A 25,964-nucleotide genomic window follows, 5' to 3' on the forward strand; every position below is an offset into this window, starting at 1 on the left:
CCGGGCTGCCCCGCCGCCGTCCGGGCGCTGTCTCAGGGGGTGCCAGGCCGCAGAGTGCCCGCAGCCTCCCCGCCGAGGCCGGGGCGGGGACAGGTGAAGGCCGTTTGTCGTGAGCAGCTGTGCTGGAGGGGGAGGGAGGGTCTCACCCCGGGGGGGAGACATGGTCAGGGTGTCAGGTACCCCGCCAGCGGCAGCTTGGTCCCCACTCTGTTACCTCGCCAATCAGGGTTAAGTGCAATTTTTTTCTGCCTTTGGGTTTTTTTAATGGATAGTACCGACAATTGAAGGTCTTATGGTTTTTTGTTGAAAGGGACATTGGTAACTGATTAGGTTTGCTGTAGCCATGTCGGGATCAGCCCCCGAGGAGCCTCAGACCGTTCCTCAGAGCCCAGCTAGTGTTCCTGACCCCGCTCCCGTTGCTGTCGGACCTGGAGGCTCAAGTGACAGTTCCTTTGGTGAGCAAAACCTTGGCTTTGCCACCCCCGAGGCCAGTCTGGTGGAGATGATGGACATTGAGTACACCCAGCTGCAGCACATACTTTGCTCACACACGGAGGCGCAGAGTAGTGAAGGTGAAGTGGAAGCCAGGCTCAGCGCTTTCTCCTCGCCTGGCCCCTCTGCAGATCCCCCTCTGCAGCAGCCCTCCCCCAGCACCAGTCAGGATGGGGGCTCATCCAGCAGCTCTGGGAACCAGTCGGTCTGCCCAGTTACCTGTCAGTCAGGGTTGCCTTGTGACAGCTACTGGCCGAGTTCTAACCCACACCTGGGCTATGCTGACTTGCAGGAGCTCAGGATGATGTTACTTAGCGAGTCCAACCTCCCTGTGAACCAAAGAGAGAAAGCGCCCAACAGTAGTAGCTCTGTAGAAGTCTCGGGATGCAGTGCAGCAAAAGCTAAACAGGGTGAAAATTTCTTGGGGGAGAATAAGGAAAACGTATTTGTTGAAAATTCGGCACTGGCACCAGAGGTTAGATCTAAACCTGCAGTCAGAGCTCGGTTGGAAGACAGATTCAACAGCAGCCCGACAGAAAACCCCAGATGTCAAGAACCCCAAGAATCTGGAGTAACTCTTAACAAGTGTGTTGCAATTACTTTTAGTTTATGTTGTTAAACTATGTATCATGTAGTTCAAAAGTGATTTGCTTAATGAAACCTAAGAATAGTGCTTGTTTTAATATATGAGAAAGATGGGTTGGGCTTTGTTAAACTGTGCCATCAAATGTGGCTGCGACTCCACTGAGCTCAGCTTAGGCCCCTCTGTTTATTGCATAAATGGTACAGCATGGAGTTCCAACATTTATTGCTTTACAACTTTATTCTTGATAACATGTACTGTAAATAAAGGCGAGAGAACATTACCTAGTTTTAACATGCAGCTTGCTAAAAGCAAAGTAGATTTATGATGATAATAATAATAATAATAATAATAATAATAATAATAATAAATTTGGGTTATAATGTGGAGGCCAGACTATGGGGAAAACTTTGAGCAAAAATATTGTTTTACAACCTAACCCTGTACCTATCTTAATGTGCTGACAAAATGTTTTATTGAGGCGTGAAGCACCTTGTTACTGCACAGAATAAAATACCTCCTTGACTGATTTTTCTTTCATTTGGCCCCTGAAGTGGGCAATATGGCAATAACAGTGATTTCTGTTTACAGTAAATGAAAGTGGTATCTTGGTGATAGTTTCTAGAATATTTGTAGCATTTCTGCACTCATTTCCAAGCAGTCAGCCTAGTATGTTTTCTGTGTTTGTTTTTGTTTGAAGTTTAGTGACTTTGATCCGCCAGCCCTCAGAAGTGGTGGGTGTTCCTCTTCACCAGCAAGGGAACAGGTGTGCTGCACTAGGGAAAAATAAGGCTGCACCTGCCACACATTCCTTACCATTCACATACCCGTTCTTTACAATGAATGCATGTTCTGCTGCTGCAAGTGCTAATCCTTCCCAAGCACAGGTAACTCTCCTCTGCCAAGTTCTAATGCTGACAGTATTAGCTCCCTGGTATAGTAGAATTCTGAGGCTTTGTGGTATAGTGTGGCTAGGTTTGAATGTGGATGATCAGAATGATCTGTAATGCAATTTATTTATTAATCTTTAAGACAATCAAGTAATTTTTGTGGCATTTGTAATAACATGTGTTTCACTAATAAGCAGTAGGCCATCAGATTTCTTTTTTTTAGGGTTTATCAGTTTATCATCAGTTTCATCTGTGCAAGACAAGGAGAGCATTTTCTATAGTTCCTTTCTTTCTAATTCATTTTTATGATAAAGATATTTCCCCCTCTACAACTTTGCAGTAACCTCTGAAATCAAAGTGATAGCATGGCACTGAGAAATGTCAGAGCTATCTTCAAAATTCATCACTCTGTCAAAACCCCATGGTTGTGTGTATTTGGGATTTATTCTGCCTGAAGAAGTAATTTAGGATGCTAACAGAAAGATATCAAAATATTTTTTTTTAATTTTTTTTTAATGTATATAATCCTGTAAGTATTTCCTTTTTGTTTTCACAGACCTGTGGAACATCTTGCACTATTTTGGAAGCTGCCAAACATCAAGACCTTGGGATACCCAAGACATTCCCTTTTCTCTATCAGGAAGTTGAATCCACGAAACAGACAGTAGGTGCTATAAATAAAGCTTTGCCTGAGGAAGTTTGGATTAAAGTTGGAGGTAAACCATTTATCTTCTTTTACTTGCTTTTCTCTTGGTCTTCAAATCTAATTTTTTTTTTGAAGTTTTGTCTTTTCTGGTATTAATATGATTTTAATGAATGTGAAGTTTTTTATGGCAGAGATGCTCAATAGGCAACATGGGGCTAGATTTCTCCAAGAAAGTTCAACACCTATGAGTTTAGCTATACTTTCAAAATTGTTTAGCACTTCTGGCTTGAAATGAGGAGACTTGAGGTTACAAAGTAGCTTTGAAAATCTGGGCCTTGGTCAGCAGCTGGTTTCTTTAGAATCACAGAATCATTAACATTGGGAAAGACTTCCAAGATCATCAAGTCCAGCCTTTGACCAAACACCACCAAACCCCATGGCAGAGGAGTACATTCTTTGACCCCAAAGCTGATCCAGCAGACACAGTCAGTATCAAACTGAAGAATGTTTTAAGGGCTGCCTCAGGTGCTCACCAAGGACAGGCACAATCTCAGTGGGATCTCTGAGAAAACTGAAGCTGTGTGGATTTTGGAATAGCAAGTGCCTTAGGTTTTCTGCAGGACATGTCTTGCTGTAAGAATCAATATAGACTGGCAGTAAAGCTTCCAAGATTGTTCCACATAAAAAACTTTCCATGATCACTATTTTCAGTTTAGTGGGAGAGTAATAAATAGGTCATTATTTTCATCTTTATTTTTCCAACAAGACACCTTATGCAAGCAAGCCATAAACAGAAGTTGCAGTCGAATAAATCTGTTGGATCCAAACATGGACCGCAAACCTCTCGGTGAGATTCGGAACGCCCGGGACAACAACCAGAGCACTGCAGCTGCCCAGGGCCCCTGGCAGTCAGCACAGCCCAGCTCCAGTGTGCAGGTACAAAGTGGTTCCCAGGATGGAAGCGCCCAGAGAAGGGAAAGGCACAACCGCCTGGAGAGAGACAGGAGGTAATTCTGGGAGCAGGGGCCATAAAACACCTCTTGAAGCCTAAAATAGTGGTATTGCAATACTCTGATTATCTAGAGTAAGTGTAAACTTGGCATATTTTGTGTTAACTCCAAGAAAAAGCAGTGCAGGAGGTGAGGGTTTGGTGTTTTTTAAGGGAAAAGAAAATCTCTGTTTCATTGTGGTTGTCTTTGTGATTTTACTCTGTAAACAAACAAAAAGATATTTCCAAACATTTCACCCATTCTATAAAAATGAGGTGACTTGTGTGTGACAAAATGAATACACAAAGCTTGTAGCAAACACAAAGCAGTCCCCAAAGTCCTTGGCTGGTAGCACATGTGAGTAGTTTTCCTATTTTCTGTATTTTTCCCTTCCCTCTGGCCCGTGGTTGATAACCTTGGGTGTTTGCCTGCAGGCGCAGGATCCGGGTTTGTTGTGATGAGCTCAATCTCCTCGTTCCCTTCTGCACGATTGACACTGACAAGGCAACAACTCTGCAGTGGACAACTGCATTCCTCAAGTACATTCAGGAAAGGCACGGCGACTCCCTGAAGCAGGTTTGAAATCTCATTTCATTTTTGGTCTTGATGAAAATGGGAAATGTTTTAAAGCTGTTATAATGTAGAACTGAGATGCAAAGCTTCTGCTTGATGCTGTTTGTGAAGGACCCACCATATCCTTGAACCTTCCTTTAAATTTTTATTTTTAATTTTTTTCAGCTGTTTGAGTTCACTAGTGAGAAATAACAGGCAGTCAGTGTTTTCAAATCAGATTTTAATTTTTTTTTTTTTTTTAATTACACAACTCCTGAGCATGATCCTATTTGGACAACAATATAAAATTAAGGTTGTCTTCAATCATTCCTCCTCTCCTTCACTGTCTCTATTTTCTCCCTCTTTCACAGAGTTAGTTCAGGGAGGGGGATCACAGCTACATGCCCACACTGTATTGAGTGGGTGAGCAGAGTTAAAGGGTTACATGCTTTAAAAGCAGCTCCCGTTCTCCTCAGCAGTAGTTGCAGTTCCAGAGTAATTCTGGCTCTGCCAAAAATTTTAGGAGGGTGTGTACTGGAAAACCTGCTGGTCCAGGTACAGCTATAGCCCCTCTTCCTTCCTATTGAAGGCTCTAGAGAAACAGAAGTGTCCATCTCAAGTAAATATCTACATTAAATATAACATTTATCATTTGTATTTTGATTTTTTTAGGAATTTGAGACTGTGTTCTGTGGTAAAACAGGCAGGAGACTAAAAATTGGAAGACCAGACTCATGTGTAATGTGTCCAGCACAGGAAAACCGCACAGCTATGGAGACCAAATAGCCTGACCTGCCCACCCTGAATTGTGTGACAATAGTCCAGTTTTATTATTTACTTGCTGAATAAGAATTTGAAAGTGTAACCTGTAAATATATATAAATAGAAATTTTAAGGAAACATTCTTTAGTGCAAATGGAAATGGAAGTTAACTACCAGCAATGGAAATCAGTGCCCTGTTCAAAGGGCTTTGGGACCAGAAGCTACAAGAAAATGTCATGACTAAGTATTTTAACCCTTTAGTTATACAAAATTTGCTTGTCAATCTGCTTTGGGGTCTTATTTAATTGTTTGCTTTTACCTTCTTTTTTAAAGATGATGCAGTACAGACTGGAAGAGATGTAGAACATCCATCTGCCTGTTATTTTAATGGCTAGATGCAAACTCATTCTTCCAGTGTAAAAAGAAACTAAAGTTACCATATTATAATGCCCATTTTTTCACTTAAAATGTAAATATTGTATTGGTTATTTGGACGAGTGCATAGTTTAATTCATAAACTGTGCGTATTATGAATTTTGCATGTATATTTAACATAATTAGCTCCAAAGAGTAGTGCAATGGTGTTGACATTTTTAAATTCAGTACTACTTTTAATGCCTGCCACACAACTGTCCAACAGGTTCTTGTAATGTTACTTAAGACCAAAATGGCATATTTTAAATAGTAGATATTTAAATGCATAAAGTATTTTTATATTTAAAGAGGAATATGATGCTTTGTTCATAGGCTTTGGCACGGACGGAAATAGAACTGTGTGTGAGCTGAGAGGGGTTTTATTAATTTTTTTAAATAGATGATGCTAGCAAGTTTTAAAGTATAAAAAGTTCTACCAAAATTAATACTGGTTTAAATCACGGATAAGAACAATTGTGCAGCAATTTATGTCCAAACAATCCTAACAAAACCAGTTCTGGAAAATGCAGTTTAGCCACGTTAATTTGATTTATATAATGACATTTACAACATCACAAAGAAAAGGTTAAAAAAAATCTCCTTTTATTTTTACAACAGTTCATACAGGTGGTTTTGGCTGGAGTTTAAAAGAGCATCCGTTCTTAGGCGGGGTTCCATCACAATTACTGTGCAAATAGCTGATGTAGAGGTCATGAAAATGCTGTTACTTCATTTCCTTCGTTATCATATGGAAATATACAAAAATTCTTCCCTGGAAATTAAAATATTTACATTACTCCTTTTGCAGAATTTGCTTGCAAGAGGATTACTGTTTACTAGTCTTGGCAAATGTTTGAGGTGCAATCTGAAAATTTCTAACTGGCAGCACAGACTAAAGCAATGGTCATTCCTTAGGCCAGAAGGTTCAGATGTTAAAATACAGGATATTGAAATGCCTGATTTCCACTGATGGAAGAGGCAGCTCGGTGCCTGAGTGCCTTAACAACGTGTCTGAGTGCACAAACCTGCAGGACTGAAGTCAGTGGGAGCAGCACCAAGGAATTCAGTGGAAAAGGCTCAAACTTTCTTAGCAAAAAGTCGTGATCTTTAGTACATGGGGGGTGATGGTAAAAAGGAGCAATGCTTCCTCCTGCAGGTCTCTTGAGCAAAGGGAAGAAGGAAAGGTGAGGTTGTTTAGCAGTAAAAATTCTGGAAAATAATTGGGGGGCGGAAAAGATAGTCATAAAGCATCTTTTAATTAAAGTTTTCATCTGATGCTTTCTTTTTCATAGAACTGTGTCAAAGTCTCCACTTAATAGAATAGAAGGAGCATCTGTCCTTTTAGCACTAGAAGGATTCTGTTTTCTTACAATGCACTGTTTATTTAAATATTCAGTCACTTCTTCACTTCTTGTACTGTTGGTTTATGATTTTTTGGAAGTTGATGCAGCAACAGCTCCCATGCAAGCCGACGTGTCACATATTCCTGGAGTTCCCTGAGCCCCAACAGTCCCAGGAGTCCCAGGATCCCCTGGCAGCCCGGGTTCACCCTGAGCACCATCACGGCCGTTTTTGGTAATTCCAGGCACACCAGGTGGTCCTAAACAAGAGAGGGGAAAAGATACATGAAATATTTCCATCTTTTCTTTTTTAATATCTGTATATATGTGTTGATTTTAGAGATCTTAATATACTTAGAGTGTCTGTACATCACACTTGTTATGGCCTGTTGAGTACAAGGTGTTTTCAATAAATTTACCCTGAATCTGGAGTATGTGCTTTGGATTTTTTTATCCCTAATTTGGTCAAGGGCTGTTTTGGTTGTGTGACATCACAGTTCATTAACATGGATTAATGCAATTGTTTTATGGAAGATTCTGAGACAACGTGGTATAAATATTGTTCAATTCTATGGTATAATTTTTGTGGAAGAATTTAAGATAACATGGTTGTAAATATTTTAGCTGTATGAAATTCTGTGAATGGAGAGCCTGCTTTTGGTGCCTAAAGTTTATTCATTGTACAGGTATAATCCCAATCAAAAAAAGCTGCTTTAACATGAGAGCAAAATAAAGAATATTCTTCCAAGTATTAATTAACTTGCATAAATTAATCTTGAATCTTTTAATAAGTAGTGAATCATCAGGAAGCAGGCATCATCCTTTCCCTTAATCTGGAGAGCCTCAGAGTTGTCACACACCTTTAAATTAGTGATGATAACCTATTGCCATCAGCACTTGAGTGATGAAGCATGAAATCATTTCCCCACACTTACCCTGCAGCCCTTGGTCACCATCAGGCCCATCGATGCCTTGGCCAACAGGTCCTTTATCTCCCTTTTCACCGGTGTCACCTTGAATCACAAACACAATTTCCACACTGAGCTGTGCTCTGCAGCTGGAGCCACGGCCAGGAAGGGGAGAGAGCAAGAGAAGCTACAAATGCTCTGGATGCTGCAGGGATCTTTGCTTACCTGGCAGCCCTCAAGGTGCAGGACTCCATCTAGAACCCCCCCAAGGCCTGACCTCTTTTCCCCAGTGCTGAGCTCAGTACAAGTTCACAATTGATTTCAGTGGGCATAAAAGAGAAGCAGATTGTTTCAGTTTTAACTTGCCTCTGGGCCCAGGATCACCAAGCTCTCCTGTTGGCCCTCTGTATCCAGGAGGCCCCCGAGGACCAGGATGCCCAACACTTCCCGTGGTTCCAGGAGGACCTGGGGGCCCGGCTGGGCCAGGCCGTCCCGTCATTCCAGGAGCCAAGGGCTTCCTCAGGTTAGCAGCCAACTGTGCAATTTGCTCTGAAAAACACCATTAAACACTGCATCTCCAACATCTGCACTCCTTGTTTGGGCAGAACTTCCTGCCACTGCTCCTGGCAGAGGGAAACACTGAATCTGTCCTTCTCCAGCTAACCTGGAGCTTTTTGGGGTTTTTTTTCCCCAGCTCCACAGATGGAGATTTTAATCATAAATCTGCTGGGTTGATTATTCCTGTTTCTAAAACCACTTTAAAGGATGTCACGTATTCTAACAAATGACACTTAAATAATTAAAACAAGATTCCTGAAGCAAAATTTCAGAGTTTAACCTCATCCCAAACAGGGAATGTAACCTCCAAAGGCTGAACAGTCACTTTGAAGAGAGAAGGACACTCCCTGAGGATCTCCAAGGAAACAAGGTGCACTGAGGAGAGGTGAAGTTCAGAATGACACAGGTTAGGGCAGGAGGTCTCACACAACACTTGTACCAAAGCTGCTTGCAGTGCATTTTGACCATTGCCATGATGAATCATTTAAAAATACTAATTTTAGAACACCAAAAGACATCCCCAACAAGGTGACCTCCTGAATAATTTCCTTACACTAAAGGTCAGTGTATTTTTTTTCATATGAAGACAAAAAATTAACAAATCTCAGAAGCCATTTTATGTTCAGAATTTACTCATATGGTAATTAAAGTCACTTTTCTCTAGTAATACTCACCATTTATCATTTCCCCACAGAGTTCTCTGATATGTTGTTCACTGGCCTCTTTTCCCTGCAGTTAACAGAATAATTTGTCCTTGTAAAAACCTCCTTATCAATAACCAGCCCTGGCAGGAGCTGCAGGACACAAAACACATTTCCAGAAGCTCAGGAAGCAGCACAGGGTCCTGCATGAAGAGCAGGGGGTTCTTTCCCCTCTTCAAAAGGTGACAGCTTCCCTTCAGAACTCCACTGTATGAATGGCAGAGATTAATGTTAGGCCAGATATTCAATCTAGGATTTATTTGGCCTTATTTTTGCCTGTTGAAATGCAGGACCTTTTTTTTTTGGATAGCATCCAAACCCCAGGATCCATTTGTTCACTTCACAGGCTCCCTGACTTTGCTGCAGAAGCAGCAGGTACTTACAGGAGGTCCAGGTTTTCCTGTGATGCCAGGGACACCCCTCTCTCCCTGGTGACCCATGGGTCCTGGATGTCCTGGGATCCCTGGTGCTCCAGCTGTCCCGTTAGGTCCTTGGACACCTTTTGGACCAAGTTCTCCTCTTTTTCCTGGCTGCAGTAAAGAACAAAAAAAAAAAAAAGACCAAAACCACTTAAAATGGAAGACATGGTCCATTTTTTTCTCCTGGGGGTGAGTTAAGATTTTCTCCATGTTTCCTGAACTGATCTGGATGATCAGATACATTTCTTACATCCTAAGGGCGTTTTTTGCATATAGAGGTCATGATAAGAGCAGTGCTTGCTGCAGCAAAATTATCAAACAGATTTCAATAGCTGGAATTCCACAACCCCCCATTTTTCTCACAGATTTTATAGCATGGTTGTGAGGAAAGCTTGTTTCTAGGGAATGACACCAGAGCAGAGTTTATTCTGCAGTTATAAACATGCTGTGGTCATACTTACTCCTAAATCCTTTGAGCCATGAGCCCCCAGTGTCTGACACTTACCTCTCCTTTTTGGCCAGGGGGTCCAAAGGGACCCTGTCAGAAAGAAAAGGGAAAGAAGAAAGAATCATTTATTGAGAAAATGCATGTCTGAAGCCCAGTCTCCCAAGGTGCTGTGACATGTGCAAGGCTTGAGTAGCCTTCTTTTCACAGCAGGGTTGGAGATCTTGGGTGATTGATTCTGACTGACCATAGTGATCCATGACTTTCTGGACCCATCTGTTACTTGAGAAGTCAAACTCTACTGGATTTAAGGACACCTACCAGCTCTCCTTTGTCACCTGGCAGGCCATCTGCTCCAGCAATGCCCTGAGAGAGAGACCAGAGTTAACACTGCACCTACTGCTGACAGCAGCATCACCCTGAGGCCTGGGTAACCTGAGGGAGATGGGGGCTCTCAGCAGCCACAGCTGCTCCAGCAAGAGGAAGTTCTCTCTTCCCAGGGCTGAACTCCACAGTAGCTGTTCCCCTGCATGAGGACTGATGCCCTTTGCCACGAGCTGGGACCCAGATGCAAGGCTGAACTCACATGGATGAGAACCATGATGGGCTGGCCAAGGAAGACATCCACAGGCTGGCATTCCTCAAACAGGGAACCTAAATTTCAGCTCCCCCTGCTCTGTGTCTCAGAAAACATGAGTTTGCAGCCACAGGCAAAGGTTGAGTGTCCCTGTTCTCATGGCCTCCTGAGCAGAACATCATCCCACCCTCAGACTGATCTCTTGGTGAGGAACACCCCTCTCCACGCCTGGGGACAGGAATGCAAGGGTGGCTGAAGCTCTGGTGACATCCACTGCAGCAGCCAGGCCAGGGAGCTCCCCTTTGCTGCTCACCTCCAGGCAGCAGCAGCCTGAGCGATCTGCACCTGGGGTGACACAAATGCCTGCAATCGCTGCCCTGCCCGAGGCAGAGCTGGCTCAGCACACAGCTCTGTCATTAGAGCAGATAATGAACATTGTTATGGTGACTCCGTGGCTTTCCAGAGGAAGTCATCCCAAGACAAACAGAGATCAGGCTGGTCTTTCCCCTTAGCAACAAAACAAAGACCACACTGATGCTGGTACACCAAACCAGCCAGGCTTGCCAGGAAAGTCTCACTTTCTGCAAGAACACAGTCATGCATTAATGAAAGCCGTATATTTGATGAAAACTGGCCCAAAAGCTCATTGCTGAGATTAAACCAAGCTTGGAAAGTTGAGCAGCAACAAGTATCAGATTAAACTAGTTCATTAGTGTGCCAGACTTCGAGGTTAGGGTGAAATATCCCTCACCAGGCACATGAAGTCGAGGAAAAGCTGCACTTCTAAACTTAACTCGGGAGGAATTTGATGTGAGGAGCTCCTGCACAGATCCCTGTGGCCACAAAACAATCAGCAAGGGCCTGGTGTTTGTATCACAGCATTTTCATGAGCCTCCATTAGAACAGACAACATCTGTGCCAAGGCAGGGAAAACGGGAGCAAAGAGGGTTTTGGTTTCTGCTGCAGAATATTTTCATTTGTGGAAGAGAAAGCCATTTGTGCTATAAAAAACTGTCCCTGAAATTTGCTTTAAATGCCTTTGCTGACAACAGCATGAAAGTTATCACTTACCTGGTTCCCCTTCGGACCAGGAACACCAACAGGACCCTGAAAATGAGTAAGAGAAAAAAGGCAAATAAGCTCAAACTGTTGCTTCCCTGTGAATTCCTGGTGTGGTCAGACACTCACTCAGTAAGGGGTCAGAATCAGTCTCCCAGCTGCCAAGTAGGAGGGTGCAAATCTCATTGACACTTCCTGGAAATAAGAAGGGATTTAAGGACCCCTGCTAGCTCTGTGACACTCTCCACAATCCCTGGTTTGTGTTGTGGGACAATTTCTCAGCCTGCAATGTGAGGAGGAGCTTGGATTTACTCGTGGTGTAAAACAGACAAGAATATTTTCATACCACAAGGGCAAAAAGCCAAGATGTTTTTCCAAGGCCTCATTAGACTGTCAGTTTTCCTAGGATTTACAAGTAAGTGCTCCTGATTTAAAGATTCATGGAACAACATGGCCATAGGAATAAAATACATTTAGATGATAAACTGATTATCACTCCAGGAATAATCCAGGCAATTTGGAAAATCCTTCCATCTTCATTTACCTGACACTCACAGAGAGGACATGAGACATTTTCAGCCCTATTTATCATTTTTCTGCTCCACAGAGCAGAGCCAACGAGGAGTTGAGGAGAACCCCAGATTTTTTTCTCTACTGCAAAATCTGCATGTGAAATTCAGCCATTTTACCCTTCAAGCAGGATTTCTGCAGCACACTCATCAATCTGGCATCTGCAAACTGATCTTTTTTTATTAACTGGATCCAGAGATGGCTCAGCAGAACAGAATCTTCAAGGAGGACAAACACACACAACAAGGACATTTTATTTTGCTCAATTCAAACACTAAGTTAAAAAGAGAGGGGATTTCTATTAATGAAAAATAACTCAGAAAAACAGACAATGGAATGTAGAAATGGAAGAGTGGCTAAAACTGTTTATATCACCTGTTTTATAGTTGCTGATAGCAAAAATAATATATTCCTTTCTCAACATTTTCATCTAAATTTGTATCTCTGACTTCACAGGGTCTCAAGGCTCCATGAACATTTAAGGCAATAAAACACAGTTCAGCCACCAAACACCAAGTCCTGCAAGGGACATTTCATTAAAGACAAGCTTAGCCCAGAGGATTTTCATTCAAAACCCAAATTGACTGCAGTGATAATTCCTAGCAGCAGGAACAACGAGCTCAGGACTGCCAGCCCCATGGCTTCACATGTTTCATCTCATCAGTTAAACAAAACTCCAAACAAACAAACCCAAAACTGGCTTTGGCCAGGCATTTAGTGCTCCAGTAGGGAGCCCAGACAGGCAGTGCCCCAGGTGGCTGCTGGAATCCAGGATCCTCAGGAATTTGATCATAATAAAAATCCTTAGGAAAAATATTTGTCTATTGCTGCCTCAGTCAGCAACATCAGCCAAACCCTTCCCCTCCCCATATCCTGCTCCAGCAAGATGGTTGATGAATTTTATCTCAATGCTATTTTATACCTTACAGTCAAATGCTCTAAACCACTCGTGTTTTTCATGCCAGCAGACACATTTACTGAAATGCTGGTTTATATTCCTGACCACAGTCAGCCCAAGGACTGTGAAAAAGCCTGTCAGTACTCAGCTCAGGCATGAGGGGATTTTTCTTTTTTCACAGAAAAGTCTCAATTGATTTCAGGAGAGTTTGATGAGTTGGCTGCAGCTGGGACGAGGTAATTGCATCGATCCTGAGTGTGCAGTTCTCTTTATCCACATCAGGACCAGCAGCAAAGCAAGGCCAGGGCAGATCTCTGAGCTCTTTGTGTGTCCCCAGCAGCTGCCACCACCCCCAGCAGTTTGTTTAGGCTATAAAAACACAATCTGAGGGTTTAGGGTCAACCACCACCATGGTCACCACTAAACCATGTCCTCAAGGGCCACATCCACGCCTGGCTGGAACACTTCCAGGGATGAGGACTCCACCACTTCCATGGGCAGCCTGTTCCAGTGCTTTACAACCCTCTTTGTGAAAAAAAAATCCTAATATCTAATCTAAACCTGCCCTGGTGCAGCTTGAGGCCATTTCCTCTCCTTCTGAGCAACCAACAATCACATCTTAGAGTATTCCACACTGAACTTCAGAGCCAGAAATACAACCTAGATTAATTTTCATTGCTTTAAGCACAACGTTTTCCCTCCCTCTGCTTGGAGCAGCTCCCTGGGCGCCTCATGCAGGGGCCTCTTCCCTCCTGAATGTATATTTTTCACCACAGCAAAGCCCTGAATGCAGTCAGGAGCCCCACAGCTCCACAATAACGCTCCTGTTTCACACTTCCAGCTCACATCACTCCAAAAGGCTTTTTTAAACCTGCCAGGAGCCAGCACAGAAGGGCCATTGTGGAACCCCTGTGGTGCTGCTGCAGTTGCTTACACAGAAAGCAACTTAAAGCTTTTTTTTTTAAAAAAATCTTTCACCTTAAAGTGGGGAGGAGGGAGCTGGTGAACACATGGCTCCTGTTCTCCTGCAAGCTCCCAACAAATGCTGTTCACTTGGCCCTGTTTGCTTCTTTCAAATGAGAATGAACTCATTTAAATAAAAAGTCACATTTACTGTGAGGTGGGATGCCCAGGTGTTTTGCTGTTCAGAAAGAAAAGTCACTGATAAAACTGTAATTTAAAAAAAAAAACCCAGAAAGTCTAATCAAGCATCTGAGTAACAAAAATTCATGAATCAGCTTTCTTGTGCTCCTGGGGAGCGAGACTTTAGTGGAATCAGTGTAAGGAACAGGGAAAAATGTTCTCTGTTCTGGCTAGGATAAGACCTGGAAGTTGCTTTTAAACAATGCACCCTGTCTGAAAACAGTGGGAGTTTCTGAAGTGAAACCAGGAACAGAGAGGCCAGGATGGAGCAGTCCTGCTCCCTGCCCTGAGGGGAGGGCCTGGGACACCCAACACACACCAGCTACACCAGGTTTTGGGCCCTCAGTATCCTCTAAATTCCCATCCCAAGCAGGAATTAGTCCCAGGTTCGTGTCCTTACCCTGTCACCTGTCTCTCCACGGATCCCAGTCGGGCCAGGAAGGCCAGGCTCACCACTGGCACCTTTGGGCCCCTGTTGGGAAAACAAAAAACCAAGTTACAGCTGACAGTGCCAGGAACCCTGCACCCTTTGACACTCTGGAAGTTCACCAGCCTCTATAACATGTTCAGAAAGGTTATTTTTTGGATGATTTCACTCCTTTTCCCCCCAGCACCTGGAGACCCCTTGTGATGGTCAGTGCCAGCTCCTCTCCTGGTCCACAGCCAAGGTCAGGCACGTACCAAGGTGCTCCAACCTTTGGCCTGGGGTCTTACATTAATAAACCTCTTAAAAACATTAAACCTTCAATATCTGTGATCCCACCAAGTGATGCTCCCCTCAGTCAGGGGCAGTGGGAGGTCCCACACCCTTGGAGAAGGGAGGGAGAAATATTGGAGAGCCCAGTGCAGCAAAAGGGAGGAGGAGTTCACTGAAGAAATACAGGCAGAGAGCAGACCAGATCAAGGAGAAATTGAGGTGTGTTTATGAAGATCAAACTCAAAAAAATCATACAACAATTTGGGTTGGAAGGGATCTTAAAATTCAGCTTGTTCCACCACCTGCCCCAGGCTGGGACACTTCCAGCAGAGCAGGCTGGTCAGGGCCCCGTGCAGCTGGCCTTGGGCACTTCCAGGGATCCAGGGGCAACCACAGCTTCTCTGGGCACCCTGTGCCAGGGAACAGGCTCAAAACTAAAACCTCAACTCCTCCCTTTGCAAACAAACATTAAATATAAATGGCTCCTGCAGGCAGCTTATCTGGCCTCGTGCTCTTCCTCCCATCCCGTGGCAATGAAGGTGTCACACTGGCTCTGGCAAATGCAGAGACATTTCTCCCTTTGCCTCGTGCCATCACCTGTCTGGCCAGAGGTTTGCAGAGAGCACTGCCCTGCCAGAACACAATGCCCACAATTTCCCCTCTCATCCCACTGACCTGGAAACCTCGGACACCTCGGGCTCCCGTGGGGCCTTGGAGGCCAAGTGGTCCCTGGAAAGAGAGATCAGCTTTGGTGAGGAGAAAATGTAGGGCCAGGTAAGTCATTTGTGTCATTAACCTGGCAGAGTGTGCAGCTCTGTGCTGCAGCACTTCACCCCAGGGCACTGCTGCTGAACCACTGCCAAGTGGTGTTTGCTGAGCTCTGATAATTGCAGATAATATTGTTATTAACAGAAAGGCTTCTTTGGATAATCCATGCTTAAGAACATACCATGCTCAGGAGTAGCAGAGATCAGGGACAGCAAAAAGTGGCAGCATGATAGAGCACAGACAACATCCATTAGAGGGATCTGCTATCCCAATATTATGCTTTTAATTGATTGCAAAACATGTGCTGGAGGCCCTTGGAAATGAGAAATGGTAATTGCATCCATTTGCTTGGACATCCAGCTTGGTTCCAGCAATGTACAGAAAGGCAGCAGTTCATGCTGTCAGAGCAGAGGCTTTTAAGAGCTCACCAGGCAGAGCATGAACGTTGCCATTAGGAGTCTCTATTGCCTTCTCCTGAGAAAAATCACATATCCAATAAAGAGCTTGGATGAAAAAAAACCCAACCAAAACTACCCTAAGTAATTCAGGCATTTAAATCTCATTTTGTAAACTGTCTTCTTGAAATAGATGTTTTCAGCAAGCTTCTGTCACGAGGCAGGGCTGCAGCTTTGGCTCCTTTCAGTGCCATCCCTGCTGGGTGGAGCATTCAGGGACACAAATAAACCTCAAACTGGCCACTGACATAAAACAGCATCATCCTCAAAAAGCTGAACAACTGCTCAGGTATTTCTGTGGTTACTGGTTTCCACTTTGTTTTTTGCTTATAATTCAGGAAGGAACTTTGAAAGTTGTATGTACAAAGCTTTAGGAAAGTTAAATTAAATTGCATCAAAAATAACTCTGCTGAGCTGCTGGTGGGGCCTGACAGGTTCTGAGAAACACTTGGTACTCAGAGCTAAAAAAAACCAAATTGTTTGGAGCCAAACAGCCTTAACACTAGAAAAATCCTGCACCTCTCTTGGAACAGCCCAGCCTTAACCAAAAAATTATGATTCTAATAAAACAAATCAGAAAGAAGAAGCCCAGGTTAGACATAACCATGGGTTCAGCTGCAACTGCACCGCTGTCAAAACTCTGCACCAACACAATTAGCTCAACTGCTTCTGATTTTCAGCTGTAATAATGTGGTACCTTTTGTGAGGCCAGCAACTTTGATGAAAAATTACATAAAAGCAAATATTAATATAGTTTATTTCTAAAGCTGATTTCCCTCTCCTTGGAAGTTTAAGCAGCAGCTGCTCATAAACAATAAATCATGCAGTTCAATTTCTTCCAAGTGGCACATACCAGAAATCATATTAAACTTGCTGTGGGCTCCTGGATTTCAAAATGAGATTAAGATGGGGAAAAAAAAAAGACAATAAAAAGAAAAAAACCCCAACAAAACCACTAGAAGATCAGATCCAACCCCAACAGCAGCACTAGCTGGGGAGTGACAAGATAAAAAAGGTACCCAAGCATTTTTAGTAGTGGGATGAAAAATCAGGGTTTTACCCTCCTGATATTGTTTGTTACCATCTCTGCTGCTGAGCAGGGACACAGCAGGGAGCCATGCAGTTATTCCCAGTTTTGTAGGGAATCCTCCTCTGCTGCTCCAAGGAAAGGGATGCAGGACTGGGGGGGTTTCAGGGGCCATGTGCTGGTGGCAAAGTCCCAGAGCTGTGCTGCACCAATGCCTCAGTGCAGCACGGGCAGAACCTTCTCATTCCTGTTCAATTCTGACTGTCCAGTCCCTCCTGGCACACTGTGGCAGCTCCACAAACCTCCTGCACAGCTGCAGTTTGCTCTGCCAAGTGAAATGGGAGGGATCCCTTGGCATTTGCATGGAGCTGTCAGTGAGAACAGGATCTGACCCAGCCTGGGGGAATTTCTCTGCTGCCAAAGCTCCCCAGAGACACCACTGACACAGAAAGTGACCTCTTACTGTAGCCAGAGAGTGACCCCCCACCCCAAACTCTATTCTGGCCCCTCTCTGGTTTACAGCCAGCTCTGTACTTACAGTTGCTCCTCTGGGTCCGGGCAGGCCTCTCTCACCAGGAATGCCAACATCACCCTGCCAGGGACACCAAAGCCAGCTGTGATATTGAGGAGCCACAAATCCACCCTTCCCACCCCACTGGGATGTATTCCTGGATGTTCAGGCTGTTCAGTCCCAAACTCCTGCCCCACTGGCCCCTCTGCCAGCCCACAGCTGGTGGGTTTCACCCAGTGCCTGTGCCCAGGACCTGCCCAGCCAGCTCAGTGCTCCCTGGGGAGCTCCACACCCGTGTGGAATGCCTGCAGTGCTCAGTCCCCTGGGACTGCAGCTGCTGCATCACTGGGAACTTCATTTATTGCACAGGAAGCAGCACATGAGCTCCAGCTCCCCAGTTTGGTTTAAAACTGACCAGCAGAGCCCATGATAAGTGGAAATCTGGGACACTTACAGGGATGCCCGGCTCTCCTGAGGGACCTGCCTCTCCCATCTCTCCAGGGCTGCCCTGCAGAGCACAAAGCAAACAGTTAGGGCATCACTTCAGAGAGCCACTTCTGTCCTACCTGAAGCAACAAAAGGAGGAAGGAGTTAAATCCTGGATCAGGAAATATAAACAGCTTTAAACTTTTACACTTTAGGCAAAACTTGCAGCATCAGGTGAGCTGCACACTCTCTCCTGGCACCAGTGACCAGGGAGGGCTGCCAGCCCCAGGGCAGTGTCCCCATGTCCTGTGTGAGACAGGGATGCCAGGACATCCCATCACATTCACTCCTGCAGCACCTTCATATCAGGAGGAGATTCCTGCACACCTTCCTACAGCGTGCTCTCCTCCCTGAGGATTAGCAGCAACAATGATGCAGAGGAGCAGGTGGAAAAAAGACACCTCTCAGAACAGCTTTGTGCTGGACTGCTTTGGTCTGCCTGAGGTTTTCTTTAATCTCACAGGTAGGTGTCAATCTAAAGCTCCATGGAATTATTTCTCCTGAGGGAAAATCTGCAGAAGGCAAGATGAGATCATTCTGCTCCTGCTGATGCTCAGCCTTTTGATTCCCAAAGATCAAGCCTCCTCCTGGGACTTTGACAAAAGGATGAGGTTTTCTAAACCACTGATGACTCTCCTGTGTATCTGCTGTGTCTTTACTGAACCAGGTGCCAGCCCAGTTATTTTACCTAATTCCTGCTCTTCAGCCACAGTAGAAATATAGAAACCATCACTTTAGGGTAAATCCTCCCAATCCCAAAGCTAAAAAGTCTTGCTGTGACCAGTTTCTCTACCAGACCCCATCATTAGAGAGATTCACTTACTGGTTCACCCTTTGAGCCTTTAATACCTGCTCTTCCAGGCAGACCCTGAAAAAAATTGTATTAAAGCAATGTCAGAAGAAGTGAAGTTATTAAATTTGTTATTCTGGTTTGATTTGACACACAAGGAGCGACCTTTGCTTGAAGCAACAAAAGGTTGAGAGTTCTGTAGCTTTCACTTTAAAAATTAGGATTTCAATGTATCTCTTGCTGCTCTTGCAGCTCCATGAACACTAATCCATGAGAGCAAAGAGCAGGAATATACAAATAGACCACCAGCAGCAACATTTTGAACAGCAGAAACCTCTCTCCAGGGGTGTTCAAAATATTCTGTAAATGCAGGAAGAAAGGTATACTTTATCTCTTTTAAATAGTTGCAAGTCTGGAGAGATGAAACATTTTGCCAATAAGCACTGATATAAGGCAGGGATAGAGCTCAGGATATTATATCCCAGGTCTTACCTCCCTCCATAAGGGATGCACAACAGTGGGATGTGAGAGAAAATCCCTCTCAAGTTTAGATTTTAAGGGGTCAGAGAAGCCAACAGGCAGGGAATTACTGTGTGGTGCTGCTCAGGTGTTCTCCAGTCCTGTCTGGCACACTCCTTCCCTGTCTGCATGCTGGGAAAAGTGCATTTCCTCTTGGTTTAACTAGAGCTCCTTGTGAAACAAGCCCCAGAATGACCCTCCCCTGTCCCCAGGAAGGATCTGTGCAGGCACACTGGAACCCCAGAGGTGGCAGGTCCTGCTCCATACTCACAGGAAGTCCATTTGGTCCCTTCTCTCCGGGAGCACCCATGGGAGCTGTGTCACCCTGTGGATAGGGAGAGGTTAGGAGAGATCCTGCAGCACTGGGAAATGGCCTGGCACAGGTAGGGGACACAGTCCCAAACAGGTTTTGGACTTTCCTCCATCCCTGTATGCACAGGACCAAGAGCTGCTGTGTCTCAAGGAGGGAGCACCCACTGGACAGGAGCTCCCAGGTGTTTCCCTGCTTCCTGCAACTCCCAGCCCTCCCTGGCAGCACATGGTCAATGTTCCTGCAGGAGCAGGGCTCAAGAACCAGGCAACCAGTACCTGACAGCACTTTGTCTCCAGGCCATTGAAGTCAGCTCTGTCAACAGCTCTGAAAAGGCATCTCTGCAGGCCTGGAGTCCTAAACCCAGGGACACAGCTGGGCTCACATCATGTGTGCACCTTCCTTCTTCAGGGAATTCCCTTGGGATTAACTAATAGGGGAACTTCACTCTATTCACTAGTGACAACACTAGGAAACTTTTTAGAAGGAAAAGCTTTCCAGCCAAGCTTCTTGAGGAGCATCAGTAGCTTTGCAGGACTCCCAGCAGTCTCAGGAATCCTCCCTGCAGTGTTTAAGTAGGACTTTACAAACCTTCTCACCATCGAGTCCAGGAGCTCCATCCCGCCCATCCTTGCCAGGCATTCCCTGCAATCATGGACAGCACACGTTTAGGTCAGGAGGAGGCTCTGTGGTTTGCAAAATACATTCACATCAAAGAAGCTTTTGGCAAGGAGCCCAGCCCCAGTTGTACTGGGAGATTTTCATTAACAGCAGTACAACTGTGGCTGAGTCCAGTGGGTTTACACAGAGACACACAGAGCAGAAGCTTGACAGCAAAGATGGCAAGAAACAGCTTTTTTCCTATCGTGTTTTATCTCCTCACCTGCAAGCAAGACAAACAGCAAGACCTGTGTCCTACTTAATTCACTTACAGGTTCTCCTATGAGTCCACGAGCCCCTGGGTTTCCTTTTGGTCCAGGTTTACCCTGGAAAACAACAGTAAATCCTGTGATAGCCTGTGTAAACCTGAACAACAGTCAACAAAGATCATGCTCAAATTCTGTAGGGACATTTCATTCCATTTCAGCTGGGTCCTCTCTGTCCAAGTAAGTTGTTTCGGAGCACCAGGAAACCGGCCCAGTGCTGGATACAACACCTGGGAAAACTCTTGATCCTTTCAAGGGATGGGGATGTAAGATCTGCTCCCCGTGCTCCAGGCTGCAGCAGCACTTGGACACCTTATTGCTCAGGCATCTTCAGTAAGAGTTAAACATCTCGTTTTTGAGATGGTGCTTCCATCCCTTTCAAGCAAATGAAGGGGGCACAAGCCATAATAAACCTATGGAACAGTCTTTGGGCTGTCAGTCACATCCCAGGGTGGAGCAAAGGGTGTTTGACAGCACTTACAGTGTCACCTTTGGGCCCCCGGAATCCCTGAGGTCCTTTGCTCCCTTGGTCCCCCTGTGAGAGAAGAGGAAAAGCCATTAAACATCTCCATCACTCAGAAGTTGCTGCTCTGAGGGTGAAATGAGGAGGTTTTGGTGCTGTTTGCTGGTGTCAGCAGAGGTGTGAGCACACACAGGCCCCGAGAGCTCGGCTGTACTTTCTCAGTTACACTCTAATTCCTGACACACTTTCTGCTGCAGGGACTTTGCCAACAATCCCTCAGGGCAGAGACCATCTCCCCTTCATTTAATGAAGCAATTTCTTTAAGCAGAAACAGAATGGAAGAAAAGCTTTAATATTTACTGTCTAGATCCTGCTGGCTGTAATGAAAGTTTGGTGAGAAAGCATCTCATTTTATTTTCGTTTGGATGAATTTCTTCTATAATTGCAAGACTGGGAAGGGGTCCCCAGAGGGTGGTGCTGCAGAAGGGAGCTCTGCAGAAAGATGGAGATTGCTTCCTCAATACACAGCTATTGGAGCAAAAATCCTTGAGAGCCGTGGGCAGCTGGGAACAGACCAGGCTCAAGGGATGTAAGCTCACAACAGGGCTGAGGGAATGGATATCCCCTTCTCCAGCGCTTGCCCACAGCTGCTGATGCTCAAGGAAGGGCAGAGAAGCACAGAGAGCAATGAAAATGTGGTGAATTTATTCTGGTGTGGGGCATGGCAAAGGGAGAGGCATCATGAAGTCTGAGTCAGGTAAAATAACACTAAATTTGCTCTAAGGCAAAGGGAATAATCTGATGGAGGTGGTCAGCACAGCCTCCTGCTCAGCAAGGAGGAGCAAAGCAGGCAGTGGAAGGCAGGGCCACAGAGAATGGGATACATACAGCTTTCCCTGGAGGTCCTGGGATTCCAGGTGGGCCTCTGAATCCAATGTCACCCTGCAGAGAACAGACATTATTGTGGTGCTGGGCTTGGCACAGGATGGAGTAAGAGAATCCCCACCTCATACCACAACCTGAGAAAACACAAAAGCCTTGGAAAGACACCCCGTATCTCCTGCTGGTTTGCAGGATAGATATGCAAAAAATCCCACTCTGAACAATGGGTTTTTACTCTGGATCTCCCCACCTTTGTACCTCTGATGTCATTCATGGCCTTGCTATCTTGATAACAGTCTTACTTCTAAATAAATGCATGACTTCATCCAACTCAAAACCATTCAGCCTCTGGGCTGCTGGTCAAACACTGTGCCAAAAATCCAAAGCCTCAATGAGATGGAGATTGACCCTGTCTTCACTGAGGAGCCTTTTTGTGTCCTGAAAACCTTTATCCATCAGTGATTCTTTGGCTTTTTCTTGTAAAGAGACAGAACAGAAAGTGAAATGTTCAAATGTTCATGAAATATTTTTTCCTTTTTTTTTTTTTTTTCCCAAGATTCTGTAACATTGTCAGTCTTGCACTTTGTTTGGAATGATTCGGCCTGGCTGGGCCTGACCCTGCCCGTCCCTCGGGTGTGTGGATTCTCCTGGCTTTGGAAGCTTGTTCTGATGGAGGGACTGCAGGGAACAGCCCACCCTTTATGCCTTTACAGGTTTCCCAGTGGAATTCAGCAAGGACAAGTGCCACTGGTGGTGGAGAGGAAAAGACAAAAACAGAAGTTTTTTCTTACTCTGTCGCCGGCTGGACCCATTGGACCAGGGAGGCCTCTTAGTCCTCTTGGGCCCTAATTAAGAAAACAAATCAGCTCCAACTCAATCAGTGTTTGTGTAGCCAAGGGCACTGATGGCTCCACTGAGCTCCACAGTGCAAGGCCATGGGGATGGTGGGAAGAGGAGAGCTGGGGTTACCTGCAGGCCAACACCGCCGGGAATTCCAGGAGGGCCGGGAGGGCCAGGGTTACCCTGGGAGAGAAAAATCCATCAGACAGGAGGAGAGACAGCAGGAGCCTGCAAACACAGCCAGGGACATCCCTGTCTGGCTTCTCCTTGAGCTCCCTCTCTCCCTCTTCAGAATTTGCTTCCATGTTATAGACAATTTCTTCTATGGGCAAGAACATTCAGATGAGTCAGGAATTTATCCAAGTGATAAATGCAGAGCTGTTCCTCAGCTGACATCCCTGCATGGGAAAGGAAAGCTGTTAACTCAAACTGATCTTAACATGATGGTCCTTGGAAAGATGAACTTTCTTGGTTCTACAGGGAGAGCAGAGGAAACCAAATGCTCTTCAGTCAGTTGTTCAGCCAACAGCCTCATTCCTCCCTGTCTCCTTAAAAAAAAAATCACTTACTTCTCAAGGTGTTTTTAAAGAGAAAAATCCTCCCCCATTACTTTTAAATTGAAGTTTACCTTCTCTCCTTGTTTTCCTACTTCACCAGGCTCCCCTTTGTGACCAGTGTGTCCCTAGAAATAAGAGTTATGATTATTCACATCCCAGTAGAGCCTTGTTTTAAAATAAAATTTGGTGAGACAGCTGTGAAACCTAAACTCCCACATCCCAAATGACTTCCAGGGAAAACAGTCTGTAGGTGTGCTGTGAAAGGAGATCCCTCCTGGGGGTACCAGGGTCAGAATTGATGTAGTTCCAGGAAATGCCCAGATTTGGTTTTCCAGAGTGACTTGCACTGGACTGAGCTCATGGTCTGGAGGCAACTCTCAAATTCAGATCAGGGACCAGAATTCAGTTCCCACCACCTCAGAAAATGGGGATGAGTCACTCCTGAGAAACCCATTCTGCATTTTTAACTTCCCTTTTTAAGTCATCTTTAATGTCTGCATCATCAAGCTTGCAAAGAAATCCACTGAAAGCTTTTCTATATGCTCTGATTCAGTTTGTGTCTTGGCTCTTTTCCTGTTATTGTGGGAGAGACACAGGCTAATTTCAGCCATGGCAGGTGTTATTCCTCACCACAACAAAGGTTCTGTGCACCACTTGCATCATAATTGGAGAGTTTCACAGGGTTTTCCACTTAATGAGCTATGAATTTTGAGCAGTTATGCCCTAAACATTTTGTCTTTGTATTTGTATTTGTAATGATATTTATGACTCAGTGCAGAGACCAAACAGACCTGAGAAAGGTCACTTCAGGAGGAATTGAGAGCATTTCTCAGGAGTTCTCCCACTCACTGCCAACTTCTAAATCCTGCTAAAAGAACTTGAATCACTTTTTACTTTGTCTCACTGCTGGAGTCCAAAACTGCAAAGACTTCATGTGAACCACAGAGGGGACAGAGGAGGAGATGTTTAACTCCTGAGGGCTGAAACCTTGAATTTACCTACCAGAGACTAAACATAAATCTGCCTGGTACTACACTGGCTATAAAAACAACAATTGTATTATATTAATTATGTAAGTTACATTTTACAATTTAAGAACTGATGAGGATTTTCCAGCTCTCAGGCCTGCAAAGGCAGCACCTGGTTCTTGAGGCAGCCCTGAATTTCTGCCCCTGTTTGTTCCTGTCCATCAGCTCTGCCCCACTGGCCTTGCAGGGGTTTTTAATCTATGCCAAGGGTTAAATTTCATTTGTAGGACTAAATCCCAATGCATGGCTGGTTTGGGAGGTGTGGAGCCTATATATAGAGACTGCATATAATTTAATGGCAGGGGTTCAGGTGTTTATTTTGGGAGTCAAATCCTGGTGTTAAAAGGTGATGTTTCCTTACCTTGAAGCCTGGCATTCCTGGGGGGCCTGGGGGACCTGGTGGGCACAGGGCTGGGCACTGCAGAGAACAGAAACACTTTGGTTTAACAGGCACATCCAGGGAGCCTGGCTTCATCCTTTAGGTGAAAAAGTCATGTGGATTTTGGCTCTAAATTCACTAAATCTAGTGGAATCACAGAATCATGGATTGAACAACATTTCCCTATGGAATGGGGTCCTAGAGCTCCTGCTAACCCACAAAATAATGATTTATGAACAGCCTGCTCCACTTTGAGAGAGGACAGAGAGACTTTCTGAAGGCTGACAGTGTCCACAGTCCAAAATGCTGAGGAACCCAAGTTTCCCAGTGAAGTTGGATCTGTTTATTTAAATCATAGGACCCTATTTAATCCTCTGCATTAACTGACCCCAGTTGATTTCCTTTAGCCAACTCCTTAAGTGAAACAAGGCACCAGAGTTAGTTGAAGGGCACCAATAAAAAAACAATATCTATAAGCAGGTATCTGTAGATGTCTAGGGGTGGGAGAGCCTCTGGTGGGAACTCCAGCTTGACTGGGAACAGATCAGAGCATCCATGGAAATTTAATGAGGAAAAGGCCATACTCTTGAAACTTTACAAATAACTCTTAATTTGTTTTGTTTTTTAAAAATTTTAGTACAGCTTCAGGCAGCACCTCTGTAGCAAAAGCTCAATTTTCCAGTATATTCCACAGGGTAACTTAAATTAAACACGCAGAAATAGCATCATTTTCTATTAACTCCCATGTGATGTGCCATAAGGCAGTCTAAACTGACTCGGAGCTTTTTTTGGGGCACGCCAATTAGAAAAGCAAAGAAGCTGTCACAACAACAGCTGTGAAATCTGCAAATGTCACTTCCATCGTTCATGGACTTAACACTCCTTTTGTTCTCCTGAAAGAAAGGGATCAAGGCTTTCTCCTAAAGAAGGAAACCTAAACAAAGCATATGTCCACAGGACCCCGGTGCCACCAGCCCTGGAAATAAACAGTGCTGCACACACAGCCCTTCCTGCTGCAAAGCAGGACTGGGAGCATGAAAAGCTGTTGTGTTTTACCAAATGCTGGAGTTGTTCAGCACATGAAGAATGCATGCAAAATGTGCATTTCAGGAAGCAAAAACCAAAGAAAAAATCAAAGACTGGTTTGGGTTGGAAGGGACCTTGAAGCTCATCCCATTCCAGCCCCCTGCTTTGGGCACCTTCCACTATCCCAGGCTGCTCCAAGCCCTGTCCAACCTGGCCTTGGACACTTCCAGGGATCCAGAGGCAGCCCCAGCTGCTCTGGGAAATCTGTTCCAGTGCACATCTGCCTCCTTGAGAAAACATTTCAGTCCAGGAAACACACACCCCACTCTTGTGCATCCTGGTAAGGTGGTTTAA

General features: G+C 44.8%; 2 protein-coding genes across 3 annotated transcripts in view; one reads left to right on the plus strand and one right to left on the minus strand.

The window, feature by feature from the left end:
• The first annotated feature begins 116 nt into the window (after positions 1-116).
• Positions 117-5,803, plus strand: TCFL5 (transcription factor like 5). The gene is made up of 6 exons (XM_033519058.1): positions 117-1,077; positions 1,776-1,962; positions 2,522-2,681; positions 3,378-3,618; positions 4,035-4,176; positions 4,825-5,803. Exons 1-6 carry the CDS (start codon positions 344-346, stop codon positions 4,936-4,938), a joined length of 1,578 nt encoding a protein of 525 aa, XP_033374949.1. The 5' UTR covers positions 117-343; the 3' UTR covers positions 4,939-5,803.
• Positions 5,804-5,914: 111 nt separating this feature from the next.
• COL9A3 (collagen type IX alpha 3 chain) overlaps positions 5,915-25,964 on the minus strand; it is a 33,996-nt gene continuing 13,946 nt past the window's right edge. Inside the window, exons 11-33 of one of the 2 annotated variants that reach the window (XR_004499927.1) lie at positions 24,567-24,623; positions 23,249-23,302; positions 22,750-22,803; positions 22,572-22,625; positions 21,787-21,840; positions 20,917-20,970; positions 20,442-20,495; positions 20,101-20,154; positions 19,471-19,524; positions 18,714-18,758; positions 17,859-17,912; positions 17,432-17,485; positions 15,319-15,372; positions 14,347-14,418; positions 11,348-11,383; positions 10,021-10,065; positions 9,760-9,792; positions 9,219-9,365; positions 8,809-8,863; positions 7,943-8,125; positions 7,604-7,681; positions 6,699-6,928; positions 5,915-6,100 (exon numbers count right to left, since the gene is read on the minus strand). Coding sequence is in view for 1 of the 2 variants with exons in the window: in XM_015647222.3 (XP_015502708.1) it covers positions 6,753-6,928; positions 7,604-7,681; positions 7,943-8,125; positions 8,809-8,863; positions 9,219-9,365; positions 9,760-9,792; positions 10,021-10,065; positions 11,348-11,383; positions 14,347-14,418; positions 15,319-15,372; positions 17,432-17,485; positions 17,859-17,912; positions 18,714-18,758; positions 19,471-19,524; positions 20,101-20,154; positions 20,442-20,495; positions 20,917-20,970; positions 21,787-21,840; positions 22,572-22,625; positions 22,750-22,803; positions 23,249-23,302; positions 24,567-24,623 (1,521 nt within the window). In the remaining variant the exon portion in view is untranslated. Of the gene's footprint in view, positions 6,929-7,603; positions 7,682-7,942; positions 8,126-8,808; positions 8,864-9,218; positions 9,366-9,759; positions 9,793-10,020; positions 10,066-11,347; positions 11,384-14,346; positions 14,419-15,318; positions 15,373-17,431; positions 17,486-17,858; positions 17,913-18,713; positions 18,759-19,470; positions 19,525-20,100; positions 20,155-20,441; positions 20,496-20,916; positions 20,971-21,786; positions 21,841-22,571; positions 22,626-22,749; positions 22,804-23,248; positions 23,303-24,566; positions 24,624-25,964 lie in introns of both variants that reach the window. The other variant, XM_015647222.3, reaches the window with a different exon arrangement.

The sequence above is a fragment of the Parus major genome, chromosome 20 (genome assembly GCF_001522545.3).
Source record: "Parus major isolate Abel chromosome 20, Parus_major1.1, whole genome shotgun sequence".
Lineage (NCBI taxonomy): Eukaryota > Metazoa > Chordata > Aves > Passeriformes > Paridae > Parus > Parus major.